Raw genomic sequence first — 26,554 nt, 5'->3', positions numbered from 1 at the left:
TTAGTTTGTTACAATCTGTAACAGAATATATGTCCCTGTTATGACAGTCTTCCACTACCCAAAAAGCTCTTGCCTTTTCACGAAACAAGTGACCCTCACTGCTCTCACTTTTTCACACTCCGTGTAGGGACTATCCATTGTGTTACCTAATGAACATATAAATGTTTCATATGCAGCATCTTCTGACAGTAACAATAACCATTGATATGTGACTATTTTATTTAAGATAGTTTGAAAAGTAAATAACAGACCAATTTATTCTCCTGGTACTAAAAGCCCTAAACAACACAATGAAATGTTGGTATACTTTTTTCCTGTGGTAGACCAAGGATTCCTCTTAGCAATACATAGCACCACTATTTTGAGCAGACGCACAGCAGGAGGCAGCTTCCTGTCTTGCTTTCCGAAGAACTATTAGGTTCTCTTTATGCTCAGATCTGACTGACCACTTTCACTTTTGGGGCTCAGGATGAACCTCTCTCCTCAGCTTTTGTGTTCAAAAGATTATTTTTCATTTAGACTGTGCACAGGGCATGCTGTTAGCATGTTAATAATTATTACCTGGTCAAGGAGCACACTACCACATTTGCCAGCTCTTGGACACCCAAAGCAAAACAAGATTGCCTGATACTCCACTGAGCACTGAAACGATGAACATTTTCTCCTCTGTACTGCTAAGAAATACAAGTTTGTACATAGCCAGCTCACAGATTTCACTGGTTAAAGCACCGAGTGATAGCTACGAATCATAAATGACAACTATGGGGTAGCAACTTATTAAATATTTAGTTCCTTCCTAGATATTTTAACAATCCCTTTCTAACACTGATACTATATTTGGGCATTACAACATATATATCTGCATCAGAGGATATAACACATTCACAGAAAGGTGACAGTATAAATCTTGTACAGTTCTCCATTTACATGTATTTTGTTTTGGGGCTCAGTTGTTACTGGTTTTTTTTTGGTTATTATGCAACTCCAATTAACATTTAAAGACTAAATCCAATTTACTGGAAAATCAAAATCCAACTTAGGTAAATGCAGCCCTAAACAATTTATATATATATATAAACTTCCCTATATATATATCAATTTCCAAATATAAAAGGAGCAGTAAATAAATACTATAAAAATGTGGCAGAATCTTGCTGTATCAACACCAACTGCTATTTCAACAGTTCCAAAGACAGCATTAGTTATTTTTAATATTGTATGGATAGACGAAGGGAGAGAAGTGGATGTTGTCTACCTGGACTTGAGCAAGGCTGTTGACACTGTCTCCCATGATATTCTCACCAGTAAACTCAGGAAGCATGAGCTGCACAAGTGGACGGTGAAGTGGCCTGAGAACCGTATGAGTGGCAGCTCTCCAAGGGTTGTGATCAGTGGCACAGGGTCTGGTTGAAGGCCTGTTACTCACTAGTGGTGTCCCCCAAGGGTCAATAGTGGCTCCAGTATTGCTTAACTTATCCATCAAAGTCTTGGATGAAGGAGCACCCCAACACTCCAGAGAGCTGTGCAGCCCTTCAGAAGGACCTCCACAGGTTGGACAGATGGGCAGAGAGGAAATTCAGCAAAGGCAAATGCAGAGTCCTGCACCCGGGAAAGAATAACCTCTGTACCACGACAGGTTGTGGGCTGACCTGCTGGAAAGAGCTCTGTAGGGAATGACCTGGGGGTCCTGGTGGACAACAGACTGTCCATGAGCCAGCCACTGGGGCCAAGAAGGCCAAAGGAATCCTCGGGTGCAATTAGGAAGAGCATTGCCAGCAGGTCGAGAGGGGTGATCCTGCCCCTCTACTCAGCCCTGGTTAGGCATATCTGGAGTGCTGCATCCAGTGCTGGGCTACTCAGGACAAGAGACATGGAGCTCCTGGAGCAAGTCCAGTGGAGGGCTATGGAGATGATTAAGGGACTGGAGCGTTCCCTTTACAAGACAGGCTGAGAGAGTTGGACCTGTTCAGCCTCGAGAAGAGATGACTGAGAGGGGACCTCATCAATATCTATAAGTACCTGAAGGGAAGGTGTCAGAGGATGGACCAGCTCTGCTTAGTGGTACCAAGCAACAGGACAAGAGGCAACAGCCAGAAACTGACACACACGAAATTCCACCTGAATATGAAGAACTTCTTTACTGTGCAGTGACCACACATTACAACATGATGGCCAGAGAGTTTGTGGAGCCTGCCCCACTGGAGATAAACACGAACCTTCTGGACACCATCCTGCATAATGTGGTCTAAGATGACCCTGCTTGGCCATGGTGGCTGGACTAGATGACCTCCAGTGGTCCCCTTCCACCTTAACCATTCTGTGATTCTGTAATACAAGTGAAGGATACATAAATGATCTTGACAGCTTTTTTCAGGAAACTTTTTTATCACTAAGTGGCAGTAAGATGAAAAGTGCAAAAGTATTTCTTTAATCTGTATTAATCAATCTCCAAGATCAGAGAATAAAGAACATGAAATAAACTAATAATAAAATCTGTGTAAATTAAATCTTCAAGCAAAACCATCAGTGTTCTTCACAATCCCTTACTTTTTTTAAAAAAAGGCTAACTTCTACTAAAATTAAGAGTATAAGTTCCAGTTTTTCACAAAACATAAAGTTACTGGTCTATTAATGTCAAACTCTTCCTGTAAAAAGAAAAAATGGCTGGTGCTACACCCACCTTATCTAAATAGTCATATCAAATATCTTGAGTTGCAAACTGAAAGTAAGCGTTTCTCAGTGTTTCGTGAAGAAATATGTTTAATTTAGGTTCATATAAGCTCTAGTGTTTTGCCAATGCCTTTCAAGTATTCCAATAAGCATGATGTACTTTTTTATATGCATCCATAAATCCTACTGTAAGCACTTACACTTTGTCAGTTTGATGTTGAATATTTCCTCTTCAAATTTGTTTTCACAAATTACTTAAATTACTTGACTTTCTTCCTGAATTTCTCTTTTCCCATAAGAAAAACTTTAATTTGAATAAGTTAAACACAAGGCTCAAATGAAAAGATTCCATAAGACATTGCTTGCATAAAACATGAAACAGAATCATGATTATACCCAGTAAAAAAGAAGAATCTCACATTTAAGTTGTTAAAGCCACAGGACAGTACAAACCATTCAAGGCGGCTCTTTAATAAAACATGAAGGGCTTATGCTATTTTTCCTAGCTCAACTTGTAATCTCTTAAAAGCTCTTTAGGTTAATTATATGTAAATACCATTTTTTTCCTGAGAAATTACAGAAGCAATGAACAATATGTAAAGAAAAGAAGATGGCCTTTTTAACAACCTACTAATATCCTAAGGCTTTAACAATAATTACATAGAAGTACTGTGAACCAGAATTTATGAGGCTAATCCCTGCCTAAAGCATACATTACAGGAGACTTTCTTTAAAGGTTACTGTTGGTTATGTAATAAATATTCACTATAGCCATTATTTTGGTAACATGAAACAAGAAAAAAAATTTGGTATATTAAGACAGATGAAACAATTTACAGGTATTCCTGCTAAAGTTTGGCAGGCATGCGAGAGTCCCAGGGAAGTTGCAGGAATCTAATCTAAAGCACCAGGTTATACTAAAAAAAAAAAAAAAAAAAAAAGCCAGAAAACAAGTAGAAACTGATCTGAGTTTACCAATTAAAAAAAAATGGTTTTGTACAGTATTTTTATTTATAAAATACTGCTACAAATGCTAAGAACATGCATATAGAAACTACAGAAAAACTGTGACTCTTTTTCAGGAATATCAGTGAAGGGATTTTAGCCATTCTAAGCATCTAAACAAGTCTGTATTAATGAACTCTTGAGCTCTGTGGCACATTACTAACAGTCAAACTGTGGGCATTATTTTCCTGCCAAAAGACAGTATTATGACTTTTAGAACTAGCTGCTACTATTTGTTCCAACATTCAACAAGCTCGTCCTAGGATAACGAAGTGAAGCATGACAGATCTGTGCAGCTACTGAAATCCTGATACAAATGGCAAGTAATTCTAAAGCATTTATGTACAAAAAGATGCTACAAAACAATTCCTGTTTCTTAGGATTTTCAAACAGCAGCAGTGTTCATAACAATGAAATAACTGCACTAAATCAATTTGAAATTTAGTAACTATCTGACACAGTCACATAATTTATGAGTCAATTAATTTACATGGTCTGACAACATCCTTCTCTCTGACTTGGAGAGAAATAGATTTGATGGATGGACTGTTGAATGGATGAGGAATTGGCTGGATGGTCACATCCAGAGGGCAACGGTCAATGGTAACAAGGCCACATGTCAAGTGGACAAGACAAGAAGGCTCCAGGGAGACTTCGTTGTAGCCTTTCGTTACTTAAAGGGTGCTTATAAGAAAGATGTGGATAAACTTTTCAGCAGGACCTGTTATGATAGGAAAGGGGGTAATGGTTTTCAACTAGAAGAGGGTTAATTTAGATTAGATATAAGGAAGAGGTTTTAGAAGAGGGTTAATTTAGATTAGATATAAGGAAGAGGTTTTAGAAGAGGGTTAATTTAGATTAGATATAAGGAAGAGGTTTTCTACAAGGTGGTGAAACACTGTCACTGGTTCCCCAGAGAGGCGGCAGATGGGCCAACCCTGTAAACATTCAGGGTCAGATTGGATGGGACTCTGAGAAAGCTGATCTAATTGAAGGTGTCTGTGCTTGTGGCACAGGGGTTGGACTAGAAGTCCTTTGAAGGTCTCTTCCAACCCACATTGTTCTGTGGTGTTACGATCTTCATCTGCACTTGTCTGCAAGGGGAAGGATAGGCTATAGACCAGCTGGGTGGGAAGATGTTTTGCAGAAAAGGAATTGGGGTCTTGGAAGGCAGCAAAATGAAAATGAGTCAGCAGTGCACTCTGGCAGCGAAGGTCAACTATCCCCTCAACAATGGTCTGGGGCTGGAACATGGGCCCTGTGAGAGACAGAGGGGCATTTTCAGCCTGGAAGAGAGATGGGGTCACATAAAGCAGCTTTCCCGTACCTACAAGGTCATCAACAAGACAAAGTGAGGTTCTTAATATTGGTGTATGCTCAGAGAATGAGAACAAACTGTGAAAGTTGAAACAAGAGTTCCAAATTGGATGGTTGGGTGTATACTTTGAACTTTTTCCCCACAAGGATTACCCAGCAGCAGCACAGGTTGCCCAGAGGGGCTGTAAAGACCTCATCCTTGGAAACTTTGATATTTAACTGTCCTGCTCTGGTCTCACAGATCATCCTGCTGTGAGCAGGGTGATGGAATATAGACTCCCTGAGGTCTGGGTTGAATGATCCTATTCTAATTTACACTGTTTGTAGCAAGGCAGTGGTTTCTGGAAATTTAAAGACATCATTTACAATCTGAAAAGGCAAAAGAAAAAAACCCCAGAACTCACTTTCCTTTGTAATTCATTCTAAGATATAATTATTACTTGATTTTTTTCATTTCAGATTTAAATGCCCATTTTCAAATGCAAGTTATTTCACTCCTATTTACAGACTTTAAAATTTCACCAGCTTTTATCTTAAAACTCTTTTACACCTTTTTTGCAAGTGAATTGCCTTTCAACCTTTCCGTATTGTCAGAAGACCATTTCCTTTACTTTAAAAAATATTAATATGGGAGTTGGTTGTAACACTGTGATATTATCCTTTTTAAGGGTATATGCAAAGATTAAATAAGTTTCTTTACACTAGCCCCTTTCAAAACAAGCTGTTTTGCCATGTTTAGATAGTGAGTTTCATTTTACTCTTCATAATCCCTAATCTGTTTCAAAATCACTGCTCTCAAAGCTGTAACTCTTTCCCCATTGTGTAGGTATATTCTGCATTCCCTAAATATACAATTTTATATATGGCTATACTGAAATGCATTTTTCCCAGCACGAGCTTAGCTCACTAAAATAATATAGATGGCTTGACATCAGCAGTCTGTCTTCAATGTTATTTACTACTTCCTTCTTCTTGAATCACCCAAAGATTTCAACAGCTGTAATTTTATATGTACCTAGAAGATAAACATACAAATAAAAAATGACTGTTGATCTCTTACCAATCTCTTCCAGCATATGACAGCAGCCTAGATTCAAATTAAGGAACCAAAATGCACGGGAAAAATAAGAGTAAGATTCTAAAGTGAAAGAAAGATGATATTAACTTCATTTTGAAGATATAAAAATTGGATTTAAAAATATGAGCCAGAGTAGTCTTTAAATTTATGAATAAATAAATATTTTGTAGCCCTTATTCTGTTGCTTGTGAAAGAAATGAATGTGACAAAACTACCCAGGAAGAAGAACTTCCCAAGATATCGAGTGCTATGGCCCCTTCCAGAGAATACTACAGCTACAAATCTCAACTTCTGTTAAGTATTTGAGAACTCCCAGCACTACAGAAGCAAGTGACGTATTCTGATCTCTTAAGTATTTAACAGATTCTTATTCCTTTTCTTGGGAACCATAGTAAAAATAAAAAATGAATACAATAACTCTCTAATCTATAAAATGCTGTCTTTATAAATAAGTGATACTACACGCTATTCCATTTAGTCTTTTTTTCAATATACAGAAAGAATCCTGCAGAGCTACAAATACAAGTCTGATGTATGGTATCAGAGTCTTCAATATTAAGAGAGATACTCAAATTATTAGACATTGAAATACAGCCATTTCTGCTTTTCCTAAATTCAAATCCCAATTTATACAGTGCATGGTCTCCCTCCACTTCATCTGCACTCTGTAGATGGAACAATAAATATTTGTGAGCTTTTCATTAGCAGTCCTTAAAAAGATAGTTTCCCTTTCTTATTTTATAAAGGAAGAAATGAGGGATTGAGAGATTAAATTAGTTAAGCTAAACAAGACAGTAACACTAAAGCCTATAGTAGCATTCAACTCTGTTACCATATTCACAGGACCATACAGTTTTCCAAAATGTCTCAGCACTTCTAAATTATCTTTTTTAATCAATCTATTCTGCAAACACATACATATTTTTTCTTTTTCTTAAGTATTAAACTAATTCTGTTTGCAATAGAGGACGATGCTAAAAATAAAATCTCTCTCCTTCATGCACTTGCTATCTAGTGTGAAACTAACTTAAAATTTCAAGATTCAACTACTCTTTCCTAACTTTAGAGCATACATTATTTAACAAAGAATATTTAGCAAAATGCATGGGTCAAACTTGCACTACTGGGTACCACAGTACCATGCACAACACTGTTCCAGCTTGTGAATTTCAGTATCTCAATCCATCAATCCCTCCCCGAAAGTCCAGTGTTCTGTTCTGTGCACCAAGTGCTCAAGACAAGCATTGCAGGTATCCAGGCTCTACGTCTTTGTAGAACCTCAGAAACACATTTATAAGTAAAAGAAAATTATTTTACAAGCTGAATCGAAACCCCCGAACAGCAAATATCCTACATACTCTGACATATCAAAGGCTATGAAATGATAATCAGCTTCCAACTTGTCCCTTGTTTTCCATACAACAGAGAAGTGCAAAGGACACAGTGCCTCCAAGCCCAGGCACAATTCTTCTCCCTGCAATCTGTTTTTCTACAGCTGTCTGCTGAAAGCACTAAGATTTTTCTGTCTAAATTTTTGACTCTGTAACCACATGACAACACAGACATAGTAAGCAACAGCTGCAGTTTCAATTTCACTTGCAAAGTAAATTAATAAGAATTTATAGACATAGAATCTAGCCTCTTATAATATTAGTTTATTCTTTATTGAAAAAATAAGGAGGAAACTGTAGTCTGATGAGACCTTCACTCCACTCTCACTTCTCATTCACAATGCCTGCAATCCTGAGGCACAGCTCCTAGTAATACCAGCTCTATTATTTCTCACCAACTCTTTTTTTTTTTTAAATGAGAACAAAGACATAAATACAATCAAAAAAGATGATATCTAGAGGTAAAAGAGTTTGGATGCAGAAGAATATAGTCCATCCACCACTGATTTGTCCTTTCAAGAAGATTTTCCCATGACCCTAGAGAGAAAGTGATCAAAAAAATGCCCTGCATGGCAAAAATATTGGTTCAAAATATAACAAATGATGGGGTGCTGAAGTAAGTCCAAAGCCTGCTCTAATCAAATATACCACGGTCAGGTTGTCCAAGAATACATGGAAGGCCTGTTAGGACTTGTAGTCAGTGTTCTTTTGAATTATGGCAATCATCTGACTGTTCTGGGCCCAGCCATCAGCAGCTGTCTGTGCCTCTGCCCTTTGCTACTTTTCTATACCTTCTTTCTAAACATGGTGCCTTGGTATTTGCTGTTTTGCCTTACAGGTATTTTTGATACCTCCACTGCTACGAACACCCCTGTGAATATCTCCATGACATTGCTAAAGAGTGTATCTCAAAAGCAATTCATCTTTCAACAGTACATTTCCTATGTTCATATTTCCTACATTCCCATCATATGTTAAAAAAATAACTCTTTACATTAAAGGCATAATTGACAGGTTAAGTCAATTTCTAGACTGCTTTTGTTTTTAATGAATATTGATTCAATGTCCCAGTCTGACATATGCAGCTTTATTAGGTGTTAGCAACATCAGAAAACAACCTGTGGTCTGACATAGTGAGAATCTTTCTTTTAGAGGTATGATGAAAGACTCAACTTTTCTCTTAGGGTACTTCCTGGCACTTGAACTAATAAAAAAACTCCTTCAATTCCTGATAATTATTTGAATAGGAACAGAATGTGCACTTAAATTTTACACCCTGACCATCCTTAAAACTTTTTTGAATAAAAACAATTTCTTAGTGCAAAATAAATTTTCAAGACAACATATAGAAACTTAACCACACTTAACAGACCTGTCAGGATTCTATTTATTACACTGAATAATTCTTATAAGTGACCTCTGTTTTGTGTGTGTATCCAAGAGTGAAAGAAAAAGAGCATGGAGAGAAAAAGTAGAAAAAAAGTCATGATTAAGATACTTCTGCTTTTTTTTGCATATTTACTATATCAAAATTAGCTTAAGTATTTCAATATTTAACATTACCACATTTGTTAAAGTTGATGCCAACACAACCATAGCACCACCTACAAGCTAAAGATTTTTTTTCTGTCACTCTCCATCTCTTAAATGTGTGAAAACACAAGGGTCAAACTGCACTCTATCATTTCTATTCATTAAAGCAGCCAGGTTTTACTGCACAAAGATCTTGAGAAATATGGGACAACAAAGGAACACGCAATTAACACACAGTACTTAAGGTTATCTCCACTCAGCAGCACCAAGTGCCTGTAATGGAGCAAGTCCGCTGTAATTCCAAAGAAGATAAGATTTATATATCCCAGCAACTGTGTTATACACTGATGAACAGCATAAAATTGACATAATGGTTCTTCAGGGCTGCAAAACATGTTTTCTTTTGCAGTTTAATGGACAGTGACTAGATTGACCTTTTCTCTATAATTGTAACTACAGTAGAGCAATTAAGACAAATCGTCATCTCTATCATTTCGCACACTTAACAAGAAAAACAAAAGTACAGGATTCTCAGTCACATCCTCACGCTGTGTTACAACAGAACAACAGTTTAATATAATAGTTTAAATTATATACTTCAATGAAAAGTGACAAATACATTAGAAATACTCTCCATCCTCCAATCTCCCAAATACTGAGTCCTAAATGAACATTTATGTCCTTCACTATTACCATAATAATACTTTTCCCTGACAATTCACAATTACACTTACACTTTGGCTCACTTAGAGTATTGTAAGTAATAAAATGAGTATCTAGTTTTACAGACAGTCTGAACCACCTGTGCATATCAAGAATACTTAGCAATTCCTAACAGCTGAATTTTACATTAGAATTAGTCAGTATTAGAACTGACTGCTCATCTTTCATCGCCCCTTCCTCTCCACTGCAGATATTTATTCTGCAAATACAAAGATGAGATGACAAAATAGAAATCACAAAACTCTTTGTGCTATGCTCTTATTCAAAGTGCCCATGATTGTTAATGAAGAATTGCAGAGTCTCCTGTTTTAGGAAGGGATTACTTCAAAAGATAGACATGGACAGCCACTAGAAATGTACATGTGGAAAAACAGTGAAATTAATTTCTTCTAGAATGTGTTTTACTAGAATTTTAATCCTGTTTTAAAAAGTAATATTACAATGAGCTTGGGAAAATTTTATCAATTTTCCAAGACTGCGAATAAGTTAATAACATAGATATAAAATATGTATATACATATATATCTATGATTGTTGCACAGTATTCAATATTTCAGTGCAAAAAGTATCTTGATACTTCAGGAAAAATTAAAGTATTACATTAAATGATGAAACCACTACAGCAAAAATTGTAAAGCATCATCTGTATTTACATGGTGTGAGTAAAACCAGTGGTTTCATTCACACGCAAATCTCACATTCTGAAAGAATTCTGGGAGAGTAATTAACATTGTGTGTATTTGTTAAAATAATTTCTGTTTCCAAAAGTGGAGGAATTTTGTGCAACTTTTGTTTCCAGACATTTACAAGTACCACAAATGGTGGTTTTTAATTTGTACGCAGCTGGGTTACTTTTCTAAACTATACCACCAGTGGATCTTAAAATCCTGCAAACAGATAGCTGTTGTTCAGTCAAAGCACCTAAAAAAACTAACGATTTGTTTTTCCAGTAGCCCTTTTAGGATGATACTGAACAACATATATGAATATTTATATGACCATATGACTTGCTGTAACAGAAGTTAATTTGATGCAATTTTCTATTTAATACCACTATTCTTGCAACATTGGCTGAAAAAGACTAATTGTGACAGGCAATAGGCACTATATGAAGACGAGTGAGTGTTTACAAGGCCTTCCCTTCTGATACAATGACTAGAATAATTTGCAGCCTCAGAAGAAGCTTTACTTTGCTTTGCAATACTTTTTTGACCCTTTCAATGCTCAAAAAAAACAATGTAAAAGGAAGATTGAAACGAAATTGTGATAAAATAATTTGCTGAAATTAAATCGAAGATCCAGTGACAATTAGGATCCTCGTATTAGGACCTAGAGATGGCAAAAAGGTATCCATGCACTTAAAAAAACATAACCAAAATGAAATTAAACAAAAAATTCCGAACCAAGACAAGCAAACAAACCAAACCCAAAAATCCCAACGAAAAGCCTATACATTATGTTATTTATACAAATGGAATTAAACAGAAATTCAGAACAAACTTAGAGAACTTGAAAGCTAAATTCTGTGATCATTACATGTGTAAACAATCAATTCTAATTGAAGCCAGTAAAAACTGAATAAACAATATTAATGTGTTACTAAGACTGGAAATGAAAGGACCACAGACTAAGGTAAGATCTAGTGAAGAAAAAAACCCTGACACCTGTTCTTACTTCTATCCTGCCATTTTCCATTTTGGCACCCAATACAAGAAATGCTTCAGGGAGGTTTTTTTAACAAGTCCATCATTCACTTGCAACCACTTATAATGCAAAATTATAGAAAGCTATTTTATGAAAAAAAAATGAAAAATAAAACCAACTTAAAATCTACATACTTCTTTAACTTCTAAAAGGTGCATGTTTTATATTACTATGCATTGCAGTACAGTTTTGTACATTCATCGTATTGAGGTATTTGAAGCACAACTGTTTAAAGAATAAATATTAACCCCCAATTTCTATCTTTTCTGATTGGTATGTTAGGAAAAAGTGGCTACAACAGTGAAAATTTGGACTTCAACTTTTGGATAGTTTTTTATAAAAACTATAGTTCTCACGACACTTCACCTTACTTATTTCATAATACTAATCAGTATTCCAATTCATAGATATATGACTATATCACCAATTCAATCAGAGCTAATCATGGCACATCTTTGCAAACTTCATTCAGCAAGTATTTGACAGTATTGACTATTGAGCTACATGTATTATACAAGAAAACAATGAATCAAAACGTTACAAGCAAAAATAAAAATATATGTGCTACTGAAAATTCTCCTGAAATGCTTATTTTAAAATTTGACTTTAAGATTTTAAGTGTTTACACACATTCTTAACAGCCTTCAATACTGTGGTTAGATTTTTTCATAACAAGACAATGCTTTAATTAGAAAATGAAATCTGTCAAGGACAGCAATGTTTATTGCAGCATTTATACAGTAACCAGAATAAACAAACACATTTTTTTAGAAGAGAATAACACAAGAAACTCCTCATAGTAGGAATCTTTTTTTTTTTTTTGCTGAGAGCACATGTTTAAGACAATTGTTTATCATTACAGGTAAGGAGATATGTAAGTAAGATATTACTAGAAAACCTAGTTTTTAGCTGTTTTTCAATTATCTTTTTTTAAATTCTGAATGCTAAGTTTAAAAACAAAACCAAACCAACAAAGTTTACAGTATTCTAAAACAGAACAGATTTTTGCAGTTTAATGATTAACTGAGGGCTGAAGATAACCTGAAATTTCTGAGCTACTGTTGCCATTATGTAAAATCAGGAATGTTCATTACAGTCAGCTCCAAGATACAACAAACATTGTAAGCTCTGTTGCAACTGTCAGCAACAAAGAGACCAGAAACAGGCAGGAGCACAGTCCAAATGGAAACCAGTGACCACAACTATCTTATGCAGAATGTATTTTCCTTTTTTTCTGGTTGCCCAGGAGAGTTCAGTATCATTTAAAATTCCAGACACCACCTCCCAGTCCAGAAGACAATTAACAGATGAAAGCTTGTACACGCACTTTTCCCCGTTGAAATGCTAAAAAATGACACAAATTTTCTAAGCCGAATTCTGCTGGCTAATAGTTAATTGATATTTCCGAAAGTAGTAATGGGACTACAGTTTGCAATACAGTTTAGAAAAACACTTTCTTTAAAGTCTAAATGATCAACTACATTTCTGTTCTATTAAAGTTTTAAATGTTAGAAGCCAGAAACTGAACTTACCTGTGTTTATATAAGAGTCTAAATGACTACAGATTCACACAATCTATAAAAACTATTTTTAGTTGTGTCATACATCAGTAAACATAAAATTATAGTCTTAATACACTACTAATGATCTTAATTTTTAACCAAAATTATTTAATGCTTTTAGTTTTTCTGCAGCTTTTAAAATGCAAGTATAACAAAACACGCTTGAGGAAAGGCATTCTCTCATCACAGCCTACATTTGTCAAAATTCACAGGATCACTTTAAAAGAAGTCAGCACCACTGCATACAGATGTGTTTTATAAGAAGCCACTGTAAAATATCAGCCAAAAGAAATACACAGATTGTAAAAAATAGAGCTATATGATTCTGAGGGTAAGACCTTCTGCTTTTAATTAATTTTTTCTGAGTATGTAAGTATTTTCTGTATCTGAAGACTGCATGAATATTTGAATGCCATCTGACAGGCGTTGCTCAGTAGCTTTTTATACACTTTTAAGCCTAACAAGCATATTATTGTGCCTTGTTGGCAGATACTTTCCAAGATTAGCATGGAAAAGCAACTTATGCAATAGAATGATACCTAGACTTCATTACTTGATTCTAGTAAGGAGACAAATACTTCAACCAGTGAGTATCTTCTCAGTGACAGTAATCAAAACCATTCAAAATTAGGTTCCTTAGATCCTAGGTCAATTACTGTATAATTTATAAACATACTGAAGGTATGTCTGAATGAATATATTTTTTATTATATACCAAACATATACTTAACTGAGGTCCATAAAAGGTTGTTTGTCTGTTAGTATTTTGCAAATCAAAGCTCTTCTTCCAATCCAGTATGGCCGGATTTATTTTTTTTTTACCTTTTGTATCAACTCATGCTTGATTTTCCAGCTTTAAATAAACTCTGTGACTTCAGTAACATTGAAAAGGACTTTCAAGGAGCTTAGCAAGATGCCTTGGCAGAACTGCATAACTCCTAATGAAGTTTAGCTAATAGTAATCTGGAGCAGGAAAGAAACAGAGAAGGGGAGAACAATTCACAGATAATCCACTGTACGCATCTCTGAGTTTGAAATTTGGTTTATAAATTAATTCCCATTGTTCAATTGCAGGTGGACACAAAAATAAGCCTTTGAGTTCTGTTCTACTCTGCACTGGGCAGGATCCACAAGCAGCAAATTGATTAAATCTTTCCTGCACCTAGGTTTTTTAGATGCTGCATCCAGCCTCATGTTTTGACTCATAAAGTTTAGCAGGACTAACCCTTGGTAAAGTCTGACTGAAACATAGTGTGGTTTCAACTAAAAAAAAACACTACTGCCTGATAAGTTACTCCTGAAGCAAACAAATTATATTAACTCAGATTTAGAAACTTACCTAGATGTAACTCTTATCTGGACTATTCTCTAAATAGGAAGCAGTTATTTATTCAACACCTTTAGCATGCCTACACATATTCAAAAATTTCTTAGCACGCACCCAGAAAACACATCATATGATGTTCACAGTTCTCTTTGCTACATACACACTACATTATATTTATATGTGTGCATTTGCATAAAAAAATGAAAAAGCAAAGCAAAAGCATAAACTTTAAAATAAATTATTTTTGAAGGAAAAATAACTAAAGATAAATAAAATTAAAAACAGTCCAAAACTTTAATTCCACTAATCTCCTATAACATTTTTTGTGTGAAGCCAGATGTATCAGGTATGGCTTGTTATTTTACTGATTTCTAGAGAATGTTCATTTAAAAGTACATTAGTTCATCCTATAGAAACAGAATTAAAATATTAATCATTAATGACTTGTAATTTCTATTTGTGAAAACTCTTTTCCTAAAGGTGAACAAAAATTTTACTATACATGGAATTTAAACAGCTTCCCAAGTAGGTTAATATTTCATTGCAGCTTGCCTTCCTTCTAACTGCAGGAAACTTAAGAAGGAACTGGCAGTGTCATTCCTCCAGAAGACACTTTTTATTAGGAGAACTTTTCATTTATTATTCATACGTTTCATTGAAGATGAAGGCCTTTATTAATGACAAGCTGGCAGGTCTTGGTAAATCCAGCATGTTATTAGGTAACATAATTTCTTTTTTTAAAAGGAAACAAGTGCTACTGTACAGAACTAAACAGATCTAGGAAAGCAAAGGTGGCTCTTTGCCTGTGTAAAACTGAACAGTTCAACACAGATGGGATTTTCATTAGAAATAATGACTGATCATACAAATGGCAACAACTGCCTATAAAAATGTTTTAAAGCAACTGAGAAAAAAGTATGAAAATTTGAAACACAAAGTACCAAGTGCTGGCAAATTAGTTTTATTTTAACATTATCCTCTAGAAACAGGGTATAAAGTCCTGTTTATTCTCGCTTTCTCTCACACTATGGAAAGTGTTGCAGGGGTGGGGGAGGAGAGATGACAACACACAAAGAAAACAATCAGTGCTTTTGGAAGCAATGTTTTCAATTGAGCTATATGAGAGCAGACTACAGACCACAAAGTGAATTGACTGCAACTTGGCAAAGTCGTTATGATGCACAACATTTGCAATTGCTCTTAACTCTCCCACTACCACAGGCTCACAACCATCTGCTAAATGCCACAGGCTAGATAAATTAAGATTTTATTGGATGAAATCCGAAGGGGAGGGAAAGCAAAGACAAGAAATAAAACAGAGTAGGAAGAAGTAATTGGTACTGGAGAGAAATGGCAAGAATGAGAGCAGAAACTAAATTTTTCTTGCTCTTCACTATAAGCAATAACATCGATGTTGATACCAATATATCTCACATTCTTTAAAGGACCTTCTTTAGGACCTCCTTGACATTTTCCAGAATCAGGAGATAATGGTCAGTCCAAACATGCCATGACAAACTGAAAAATCAGGAGCAAGCAAGGAGCTGCTATGCTGAAGCTCACTTACTCTACCTCCATTCATCTCAACAATCAAAACACAAACTATCGCTAACATGAAGTGTTAGTATGACAGTCACACAATGGATGAGGTTGGAGGTCATCTAATTCAACCTCCTGCTCAAGCACCTAGAACCCTTTTCTCTAAGGAGAAAGACTCCACAGCCTCTCTGGGCAACCAGAGTTTGGTCATCCTCAAAGTGAAAAAGCATTTCCTGATGTTCAGAGAAAACCTACTGTGTTTCAGTGTGTGCCTCTGGTCCTGTTACGGGGCACCACAGGAAAGAGCCTGACTCTGTCCTCTTTGCACCCTCACTTCATGTGTTTACATACACGGACAAGGTCCCCCCAAACCTTCTGTTCTCCAGGCTGAACAGTCCCAGCTCTGTCAGCCTGTCCTCACACCTGCTCAAGTGCCTTCATCTTATTTACGGTTCTTTGCAAGGCTCTATCCAGTATGTCCATGTCTTGTTTGTACTGGGGAGCCCAAAAATGGACACAGAAATGCTGGTGTGGCGGAATGGCAGAGAACACACTATAGATTATAAAAGTTCTTGCAGTGAAAAATTCAGGCTTTATTTAACAAGGAGGCAGGATGTTCCTGTCTTCTGTGTGTCTGTAGGATTGTGAGGCCTGGAACAGTCTGCCCTTCTGAAGGTTACCTGGACAAGGCACCTGAGTTCCTTCAGGCACATGGAGGTGGGAGTGTCTTCCTTACTCCATGAGACTAAAAACTAGACACATGGACTGAGGGAAGTCTCAGACCACTTCATCATGGCTCTGAAAAACAGTATATCACAAGCACTGGGTATGAATAGAAGTCAATAAGACTTCAAACGTAAGACACAATTTAGCATTTTTAAACATTTTTATTTTGTGTTGCTCACCTGTTTTTCATTTACTATACCCTACAGGTATCACCACTTCAAGTTACTGCTTATTTTCCTCATTATATTACTACTGCCACTTTCAGAACTACCTAATTATTCATTCTGCCAGTTAACCTTCCATTTCAGCACCATCTTACTCTTCAAGCTGACTACAACTCCTCAAAGGTACATTAAATTTCTATATCCTTTACACGTCAGTACTTACTGGTTAATCTTGAATTGTCAACACAAAAAATAACTACATTTAACATCATGACAAATTCAGCATATACCAGCCTTCTTCGGTTTTAACAAAAGAAGAAGGTGAGGATTACTGAGTTAACCTGATCAGAATTGAAGACAATCAGCATGCAGCATCTGACACATTTCCTGTTTACATGATGGCATGATCCCACCAGTAATATGAGCCTTATCCTCATCCCCACAAAAAAACCCCAAACCAAAACACCAAAAAAACCAGAAGAAACAAAAACCCAAAGCAACCAAATACACACAACCCCCCCCAAAAAAACAAACCCACAAAACAAACAAACAAAAAACCCAAACACTAAACAATTGCAAAATTGTTTAATTTTGAGCTTATAACCCATGCAGCAAGAAACAGTCTAAAGCAAATTTAGAACATGGTTATGTTCCTTTCAAATGGTATTTATAATGGATATACTGACAGACTCTAAACAATACAGTCAGGGCAGTAAATCACTAAGACAGCCATTCTTCTTTCTCTCACTTTTCAGGTACTATGTCTATTCTGACTGCATGGTGAATTATAGGTTGCAACCTCAGAATGCAATGGTAATTACAATAAAAACTGTATCTTCTTTTCTGAGCTTTAGTATGTCAGATTTTTTTATTTTTCTCTACTACTTTAAATTATAACACTGCAAATATTTTTGTAAAGAAATGATATATACACAAAACCTTTCAGTTTTCATGATGCACTAAGCATTCAGATTTATAACACACTGTCATTTCTGTGTCTTCAGAGAACATTGCACTTCCTTAATTTCTGTAAGGAATGTCATACAGAAAATCATCAAGCCATATTTTGTGTCAAATCTGCCATTTTTAATTATTAGCAACCAAGTCTAAGAAGTTTCTCCTTTGGTTTAAACAAGTGCATACCTATCTTCCTGAATTTCTTTTTATGCCACGACTCATAAAATTGTTTAGGCTGATGCTAGTCCCTTGCACTAAATTAACAACTAATCGCAAGAGATATTTATCATCTTGAGTTTTTTACATGAGAATTGTCAGACTTAATCAACCTCCTCATATTTTCACTATTTACAGAGCTTCATTTATCATACACTTCAGCACTGTGACAACAGTGGACTAGTTTACCCATTTTTCAAGTATGTAAAGAAAGATAAAAGCATAGCAAATCATGAGAAGAGCTTGAAAGTTTTACTCTCTCTGATAACATCCATTTCCACCAGAATATGATTCCTAAAAAACTGCTTATCCAGTCTTAGAGATAAGTAGAATTAGCAGGCTAAAACCTCAATAAATGGAAAGTTACATTTAACTATATAAAATGCATAATGATTTTTATCACTGGTTAAAGTCTGCAGGCAGAATGAGCGTGATCTGTTCTAATCAAACATTTGTAAAAATTAATTTATTTGATAACAATGCTGAAGAAATTGTTCCCAGAAGCCTTTATGTGGGTTCAGGGCACATAACTAGAAGCTGAAAGGACTAGAGAGGACTACTAACTCTGATAAGGTTAGTGATCTGGGGATAACTGCTGAGATACGTTTTGAATCATAACTCTTTTTTTTTTTTTCCAGACACTTGAAGTCTGGACTGACAAGTAACAAAGAAGAATCACAGAAATCATGACGTGTAGAGGATCCATGCTTGGAGCAATCTGTTCTTTATGAACTGTATCCCATCTCATTGGAGCAGTTCTTAAAGAACTGCAGGCCATGGAAAAGACGTACACTAGAGCAGTTTGTGAAGGAGAGCAGCCTGTGGAAAGGTGTATTGAGATAACTTTGCATGGCTGCCAGGCGCCCACTAAGCCACTTCTCAGTCACCCTCCTGAGTAGGACAGGGGAAGAAAATAAGATGAAAAAGGCTTGTGGTCAAAATAAGGATTAAGTCACTCAGCAGTCACAATCATGTGCAAAACAGATTTAATTTAAGAAACTAATCTAACTGCCAATTAGAGCAGGATAATGAGAACTAGGAACAAATTTAACAACACCTCAGCTGCTTTTCATGGGCAAAGTCTGCCCCCAACTTTTTGCCTCTTCCCCCCAAAGAGCACAGGGTATGGGCTATGTGGATTGCAATCAGTTCATAACGCTTTGTTTCTGCTTCTCCTTCCTCCTCATGCTCTTCCCCAGTGGCGGCCTCATCTCACATTAACCCACTACTTTGGACTATTCACAAAAGTTTGGGGTTTTTTTCCCTTTTTTTTTCTTTTCTTCATAATCACTTAAAAAATAAGGGAATACAAGATTAGAATTTAAAGTAGATATAGAAAATTGGCATGCTTAAGTGAGTTCTTTGTCCAACTTCTATGCTTTGTTCTGAACTTGAAAAAAACATGACAGTCAGTCTCAAATCATTTTACAAAACACATCTGCAGGGTGAAGCAAATTTTCTTCTAAATTTAATTAAAAAGTATGACATTCAAAAGAGTAAGTAATTTTAAAAGTAAAATTGATTTGTGTTACATTATATAAGTTTTTATGGAGTTCAAGTTTTTAATCTAGCTGACTAAATATCTGATAAATATGCAGAGAACTCAAAGGAGATCATCTTTCAGATAACATTGAACAGATGAAATTAAATTAGAATTAAGAAATGCTAGCATTCACCTAGAATGATTCATGACAAACATCATACAAAATTACAGTTACTTTTCTGGAAGACTCTACTATATCCAAAAGTCCAGATTATACAAAGTTACAGAAGTATCAGTGCTCCTGAAGCACATTCCCACTTCTGTCAGAATTAAGGTGATGAATGCTAAGATGCTATTTTAGTATTTCTAGTCCCCACAGTTGAAATGGACATTCTTGCTTAAGCAAAAACATAGGCAAGCTGAAAGCTTCACGGTTTTTGTTTTAAATGCAATTTTATTAAAATAATTTTCACATCAAATATACAGAAACTTTTAATTTCAGGAAGAGAAAGTTAATTCTATTATTTTTTGAGAAAACAATCCTAGTATTCACTAACCTTGCATTTTATTAAAAACACGCTGTAGGAACTGAGCTACTATTTTGATGCCCATGTCCGCTACCAAAACGTTGGGGCATTCACATACATCAGTACTTCTGGGATTAATCACCTGCTGAGACCATCTTCAGCATTATATCCTCCACCCACAACATACCCAGGTCACAGCAGATTCTCCCTGCTGCTTACATGGGTTTACATTAACTCATGGTAGGCAGTCAACACAAAATTTTACAGACCTCTCCTGTAGAGAAGACCATGTTAACAATTTACTCTGCTAACTACCAGTGTAGGAACTCCAATATGCTCTATGTCAACAAGTATGATAACCAATCCTGAGAAACTGATGTTGCATTAGTGACTCTGTAGAATAAAGCACATGGGAGACTCTGCAAAGGCAAATTCTCCTTTCTCCAGACTCTGCTCCTGTGCAAACGGTTTGGTTTTCAGGCTTATGGTCTGGCTTCAAACCATTACCATGCTTCCACTGAATTTCTTCCATATATTGACTTTCTGACCACTCTCCTTGTGAAATGTCTTTATTTTCAAGTTCCTCTGTCTTGGAATCAAACCACAATCCTCAGCAACAAATCTCAGTTATTACGGTACGGATAGACTGTCCCATTACACCACTTACTCCAGCTTATCCACAGTGAGTTTTCATAGAAGCACAAAAGAGGAACAGCAGTTTTCTCAGAAATGGAATAATGGGACCAAATCCAGGTTTTCCATCTGTGCTGAAAGTTTGGGGAAGTGCATAGTGATGCTTCTCTTCCCACACATCACTGATCAGAAGTCTGACGGTGGGAAGTGACACCACTGCAAGGTCATTGAGCAACGCTGCTCCCTGTTTTACTGTTCCATGGAGATACTGCATATCTGCCTCCATGACACAACCATAGCTTACTCTCAACAACCACCAGATGCTCTGCAAATCTCAGCACCTGCTACCAAAGTCACCTACAATGTGTGCAATAAATTATATTAGAAAATACAACTCTCTCGAGACATTATTATAAGAACATTTGGCACCACCTACAGAGGAAGGACCAAAAAGTTCTTCAATGGTTGGGAAAATATTGTCCTTTGACTGCAAAATCAATTAATTATTTTGTACTGTACATGTTATTTCATCCTGAGCAACTGGTAGTGCCATGGCACCAAAAAATCTCACTGTAGCTGTAGACAAAGTTCCTTACCTTATCTGCATTATTCCCTGCACCATGATGTTCCTTAGAAGAACCACAGAAAGGCACTGGCAAACATCCCCTACACAAATATTACACTAGGGGAATGTTTTAGTAAGAAGATGGTTGAATCAAGCAGAAATACTCTAAAGACTTCACAGTCACTGCACAGCTTTTAATGTCTATTTCTAGGTGAATTATGTAATGTAGACATTGAAGTAAATTGCAACTTCAAGCCCACAGTGATGAGATTCACAAAAAAGTTAGATTATCTGCTGTTTGATCCCTGCTTATTATGGATATAATATATAGCAGATGTTTCTCAAACTATTAAAAAAATCACACACCCCTGAAAACTGCCAGCACATCATACTGCATTTCCTGAATCCCCCATAAGACTTATTTCTAGATGTTCTATTTTTATTGCATCAATTGAAATTCAAAAGAACACAGGCAGTGACCATAAAAACAACTTCAAGGTGATAAGGTTACTTAAGGCAAGCTTCAGAGTATATTTTTCACCTCACCATGTACAGAGAGCTCAATCCTTTCCAATTGAAAAGACTTGATATATGAAAAGAATTTGGAAGTTTGGCTTTGTTCATATTTGAAAGAAGAAGTAAGAATGTTCTTATAATAACCTTAACCAACATGATAAATAGTAAAAAAAGCTTTTGAGTGAGCTGTAATACTTACAGAGGAAATCATTACCTTAGATTACTTCAATAGGTCTTTTTCTACTCTTGTTTAACTGTCAACTTTTAGAAACTTTTATACAAGTTATTACAAGTGACCTCTTTTTCTTTCATTTTAAAACTAATGTCAAGAGTATCTCAACTGAACATACTGAACATATTTTTTGCCTTAGGTAAAAATAAATTATTTTTTACTGCCACACATAAGCTTTTTAGATGTACTTCCAAAACAAAAAAAGAGCTTTTATCAAAACAGAGAAATAGCAGTTCTCATTAACTCTTGCATGTGCAAAAGAACCACAGCACCAAAAATTTTAGCAAGTGCCTACCATGCAGAGATCTTACACTCTGAAAGTGTCAGTTATTTAAGAAGAAATGTAATGATCACAGCATTAGCTCTAACACCATGTCACAGGCAAGAGAGGGCTGTAAGTGTTCCAAGGTCACAGCATTGCTTATGGAAAGAATTTTAATGGATTTCTAGATATAATAATAATGAAATCTAAAATAAAGTTTTAAAACCAGTGACTTCTGCTGTAAAACCAACCAATAATCAACTGCCTTTAAGAAACACTTCACAGATGCACCTTTAAGTTATATCGGTATTTTGAAACTTTTTAGTTTTCTTTCACCCTTGGTATTCTGCACAAAGAAATGGAGAAAAACAGTTTTCCAAGGCTTAAAAGAAGCCCCATCTAGTCTTACAGAGTGAACAAAAAAGCATCCTATTAAGTCTGGGAAGATCTCCAATACAAGTCCTATGTAGTTGGATCTCACAAGTGAACATACTTGATAATGGGGGTGGGGGGAAGGTGGTGATCTCTATTTTAAATCCAATAGTCAGGAAAAACATTAGACTGCTACCCTCCAACATGTATTGGAAGCAATGACAAACAAAAGGTTTCCTCAATAATCAAGATGCAGAATCTCCTCTGACTTGGAGCCACCAAATAGCATCAAATTTTAAAAAAAAAAGTTAATCCTAAATAATTAATAAATTCATTTCCTTAGTTAAAATTAACTTGCATTTTACCCAAGATAAGCACTTGAACAGTCCTGTGAACCTCCGAAGGATCACTCATATTCTCAAAGTGAATATGCTCAAAATATTCTGCTGAACTGGTGTTTACTTCAATAGACCCCTGTGGTTGCATCATATTCCCTTTACATAATTTTCAGCAATTCTTAATTGAGCATTTAGGAGGAGCAGAGAAAACTACTTTATTCAGTTAAGACTAGTATCTGGAGTTTCATGCCACTTGTAAAACAGGGAAAAAATCTGAACTGTCAAATTACTGTTTATGCATTATTTTCTAAACTGTTTGCTTTTAGTTAGAAGCTCCTTCAAATAGCCAAACTTAAATTGTTGAGAAAAGGACTGACAAGTACGATCAGAAATAAATATAAAATAGAAAAAGCTAAAGCTAAAGTCAACAATCTAAAAGTCACATACAGAAGCAGGTTATCTGTCATTGCTGGAAAGGGTTTCCTTTTCTTGCTAAGCTTCATAATTCTTATATTTAGAATTCATATTCGGATAAAGTTTTACAGTAATATGAACAGAATTAAAATATATACTTATTATTCTAGTAATCCTAGTAAAGCATTTTCAAGAACAGTTTGACAGCAGTTTGGATCATACTTAGTAAATTGCCATATTCAAAACATTAATGCAGACAGGTATGTATTTCTAAGTACTTTATTAAATCCTGAAAACAGCTTGTCTTTTAAATTTGCATTTTTATTCTCATTATTTTTTCCAGCTTATCCTGAAATTTTCCACTACAGTACCCTTATTCTACATATGAAAATGAGGCCCTACTGACAGAATGATCTGAGACAAGGAACTGCTTCAAAATCAGTGACATTACATTAAAGGTCTGACCTAAACTGACAAAAACAAAAAAACTGTCTCAAAGGCTAAGAGAGTTAAGGTAAAAGTTTAGTGATACTTCCCATTCAACACACTGCAATTTTAGTACTTATACAACACTACAGTTTCACCAAAGTCTGAGCTCATCCACACTTCAGTACATCCTCAAAGACTTATGAAAACCTTGAAAGTGTATCTTATTTAAAAAAAAAAAAGTAATCATGGGAAAGAAGTACAATTGCTAGAATACATTATTCTGGTTTATATGAAACTGTTTTAGAAACCTGTCTCTGTTAAAAGTGTCTCTTTCCATTTGTTTAAAGTACCAATTATAATAAACCAATTTGTGCACTCACTTGCTTTGCTCAATGTTCTCGTTTTAAAGGAAAATGTTCATTTTTAAAGTTCTCAGTATTTTTCATTTTTCATCTGAACTGTACAACATCTGTGTGCATTTACTTAACGTTAAAATAAATTAGTTGATCAAAAGCAGAATACAGCAGGACAGGAGGTATTCTGGTCAAAAGAAAAAGACCAAGGTATTAATCCAGTTATTCTTCCAGTCTCATTCTGGAGCTCTTTGCAAAAAAACCCCAAGACCTCGTGGCTTTTCAAAAATATAGGAATTTCAGTATTTAACTCACAAGCAGTTATTTTTATTTATGCAGTCAAACATGTTTCATTGTTTGTGTGCCTATCAATCTGCTTAAATCCTAGTCATAATAGCAACTAAACATTTCAATCACACATGGCACAGAGCACATTCTCCTGAAATCTACATGAAAAAGATTAGTGCTGCCATCCAATCACGACTAAACTTTTCTCCACCACAGAAATAGGCAAACACTGTAAACCACAGATCTAAACAATTTACTCCAAACAAGTAAGAACAAGCACTAAGAAAACACTGCTTGCTTTAATTGACCTCCTCCAACCCCCAAGCAAGCCATCAGGAATTATTCTAAACTAATACAACTAGTCAAATTTGCATTATACTGGTTTTGGATACTATACTGATGTTACCTGTCATTAATGATCCAGTTCAGACACAGATTGAGAGAATTAAGGTTTTTGCATCTTTTTACTATTTCCATCACCGTTTCATTGTCCAGTTCTGTGATATGACGCAGGTCCAAGCTTGACAGATTTCTCAGCTGTGGAGACAAATATGACAGAAAGAAACAATCTGAAATTCACTGACATAAATAACCATTGTAAAAAACTGCCAAACTTCTGGGAATCAAGCCCAATATGTGCAAGCTAGCCAAGAAAGATATGATTACTATATTTTTCACACAAAGCGAACATATCAGAGGTATTCACAGAATCAAACTTTAGCAACCTTGGAATTCAAGCACTAAGTTACTACATGAAATCCAGAAACTCTCTCTCATGGTCCAATACACCTATAATAAGGGCCTAGGCTTTCCTCTTCTTACATATATGGAGTGTAAGACACCAAGGTAAAATATCAATCCATTTAACTGTAAGAAAAACAAGGCATGGAAGGAAGGGAACAGCACATTTGTGCTTAGATTCAAATGCATGATATCAATGACCCCAGAGTATAAGGCTTTCAAACTAAGTAAATATTACAAACTCCCTGGAAAATCCAGTATTTATACTGTAGTCTCACCTGCACAGTTATCAATAATAGCTTGGATATTCTGAACAACAAAAGTTGGGAGTGACAGCACAATGTGATTAAGATTTATGCACTGATTAATCTGATTTATTACTACTTAAATCTTTCTAATGTCCTTCAAAAGGAAACCCTCTTACTACTTTTATGAGCTATGGGTGGAAAGAGGAAAATTTTTACAGATTTCTGCAGTATCAGTTTAGTCATAATAACCTCCAAGTGCTGTTTGCTTTTCAAGCTGTCTGAAATAATCTCTATTATACTCTGGAAAAATAATTGCATTAAGCAATATTGACAGTTTAATTAAATTTACCTTCCCTGTGAGAGAGAAAAAATAATCCTCATCAGTGATTTAAGTCACTGAGGATTTGATTAGGTAAAGGCATACAACTGAGATCATATAATTGGTCCACTTCAGTAGCTAATTATTAAGTCAATGTATTTGGGGCAGGTGGAAGGCTGGGGGGAGAAAAAAGGAAAAGGAAAAAGACTTGTAGGTAGCCTTCTATGGAAACTGATATCTTGCCGTTTTGTTCCAGAAGTTTTTAATATTCTCCAAACTAAAGCTGAAGATAAACTACATAGCATTTCCAAAAATTCTGCAGAACAAGCATAAAATTAAGGACTCTGACCTCTAAGTCTGCAGGGCATTTCTACAGAAAGTAGGACAATAATATTTCTATCATTAGGATGCTACCACATGTATACTGTGGAGGTGCTTGCTGTAGTCCCATTGAAATTCTGAAAATCTTGTTTGCCTGTTAGGGAGCAGAGCACATAGTGTTTGATACTGTGTTTGTAAAATACACACTTGTTACAAGCTATGCCTCTCTGCATTTTCATATATGCTGCTCCAGAACGAACTTTAAAGGCCTGACCTTATATATGCCCAAAAAAGGCTCACAACCAATCTGTCATTTTTTCCTGCATACATTACAAGAAGGCAAAGCTTACAGCAACTTTAGTTTTCCTCATGTTCTTACCACTATTCATATTAGATATTTCAGCCTTTAGACTATGTTGGCAGTAATGTGGCCTATGTCTATGACATAGAAAATACACCTGCTGGACAACTCAACAATGAACATGTTCTATGACAGTAAACACATATTTACCAGGAGACCTCAAAGACAAGTAGAAAATCTTCTCACTTACGTTTTTTTCACAAGACTATTCTTATGAGCAGGTGACAATACTGGTGATTC

At 35.6% G+C, this 26,554-nt stretch overlaps 1 protein-coding gene across 4 annotated transcripts in view; it reads right to left on the bottom strand.

The window, feature by feature from the left end:
* FBXL17 (F-box and leucine rich repeat protein 17) overlaps positions 1-26,554 on the bottom strand; it is a 289,546-nt gene that overhangs the window by 168,156 nt on the left and 94,836 nt on the right. For 2 of the 4 annotated variants that reach the window (XM_064641028.1, XM_064641027.1), the window contains exon 6: positions 24,731-24,861. In XM_064641028.1, the coding sequence (XP_064497098.1) occupies positions 24,731-24,861 (131 nt within the window). Of the gene's footprint in view, positions 1-5,982; positions 6,008-16,418; positions 16,648-24,730; positions 24,862-26,554 lie in introns of those variants that run through there. The other 2 variants (XM_064641030.1, XM_064641029.1) reach the window with 2 other exon arrangements.

The sequence above is a fragment of the Pseudopipra pipra genome, chromosome Z (genome assembly GCF_036250125.1).
Source record: "Pseudopipra pipra isolate bDixPip1 chromosome Z, bDixPip1.hap1, whole genome shotgun sequence".
Lineage (NCBI taxonomy): Eukaryota > Metazoa > Chordata > Aves > Passeriformes > Pipridae > Pseudopipra > Pseudopipra pipra.
Note: the sequence above shows the minus strand (reverse complement) of the source record. Positions and strands in the feature narration are given on the sequence as shown.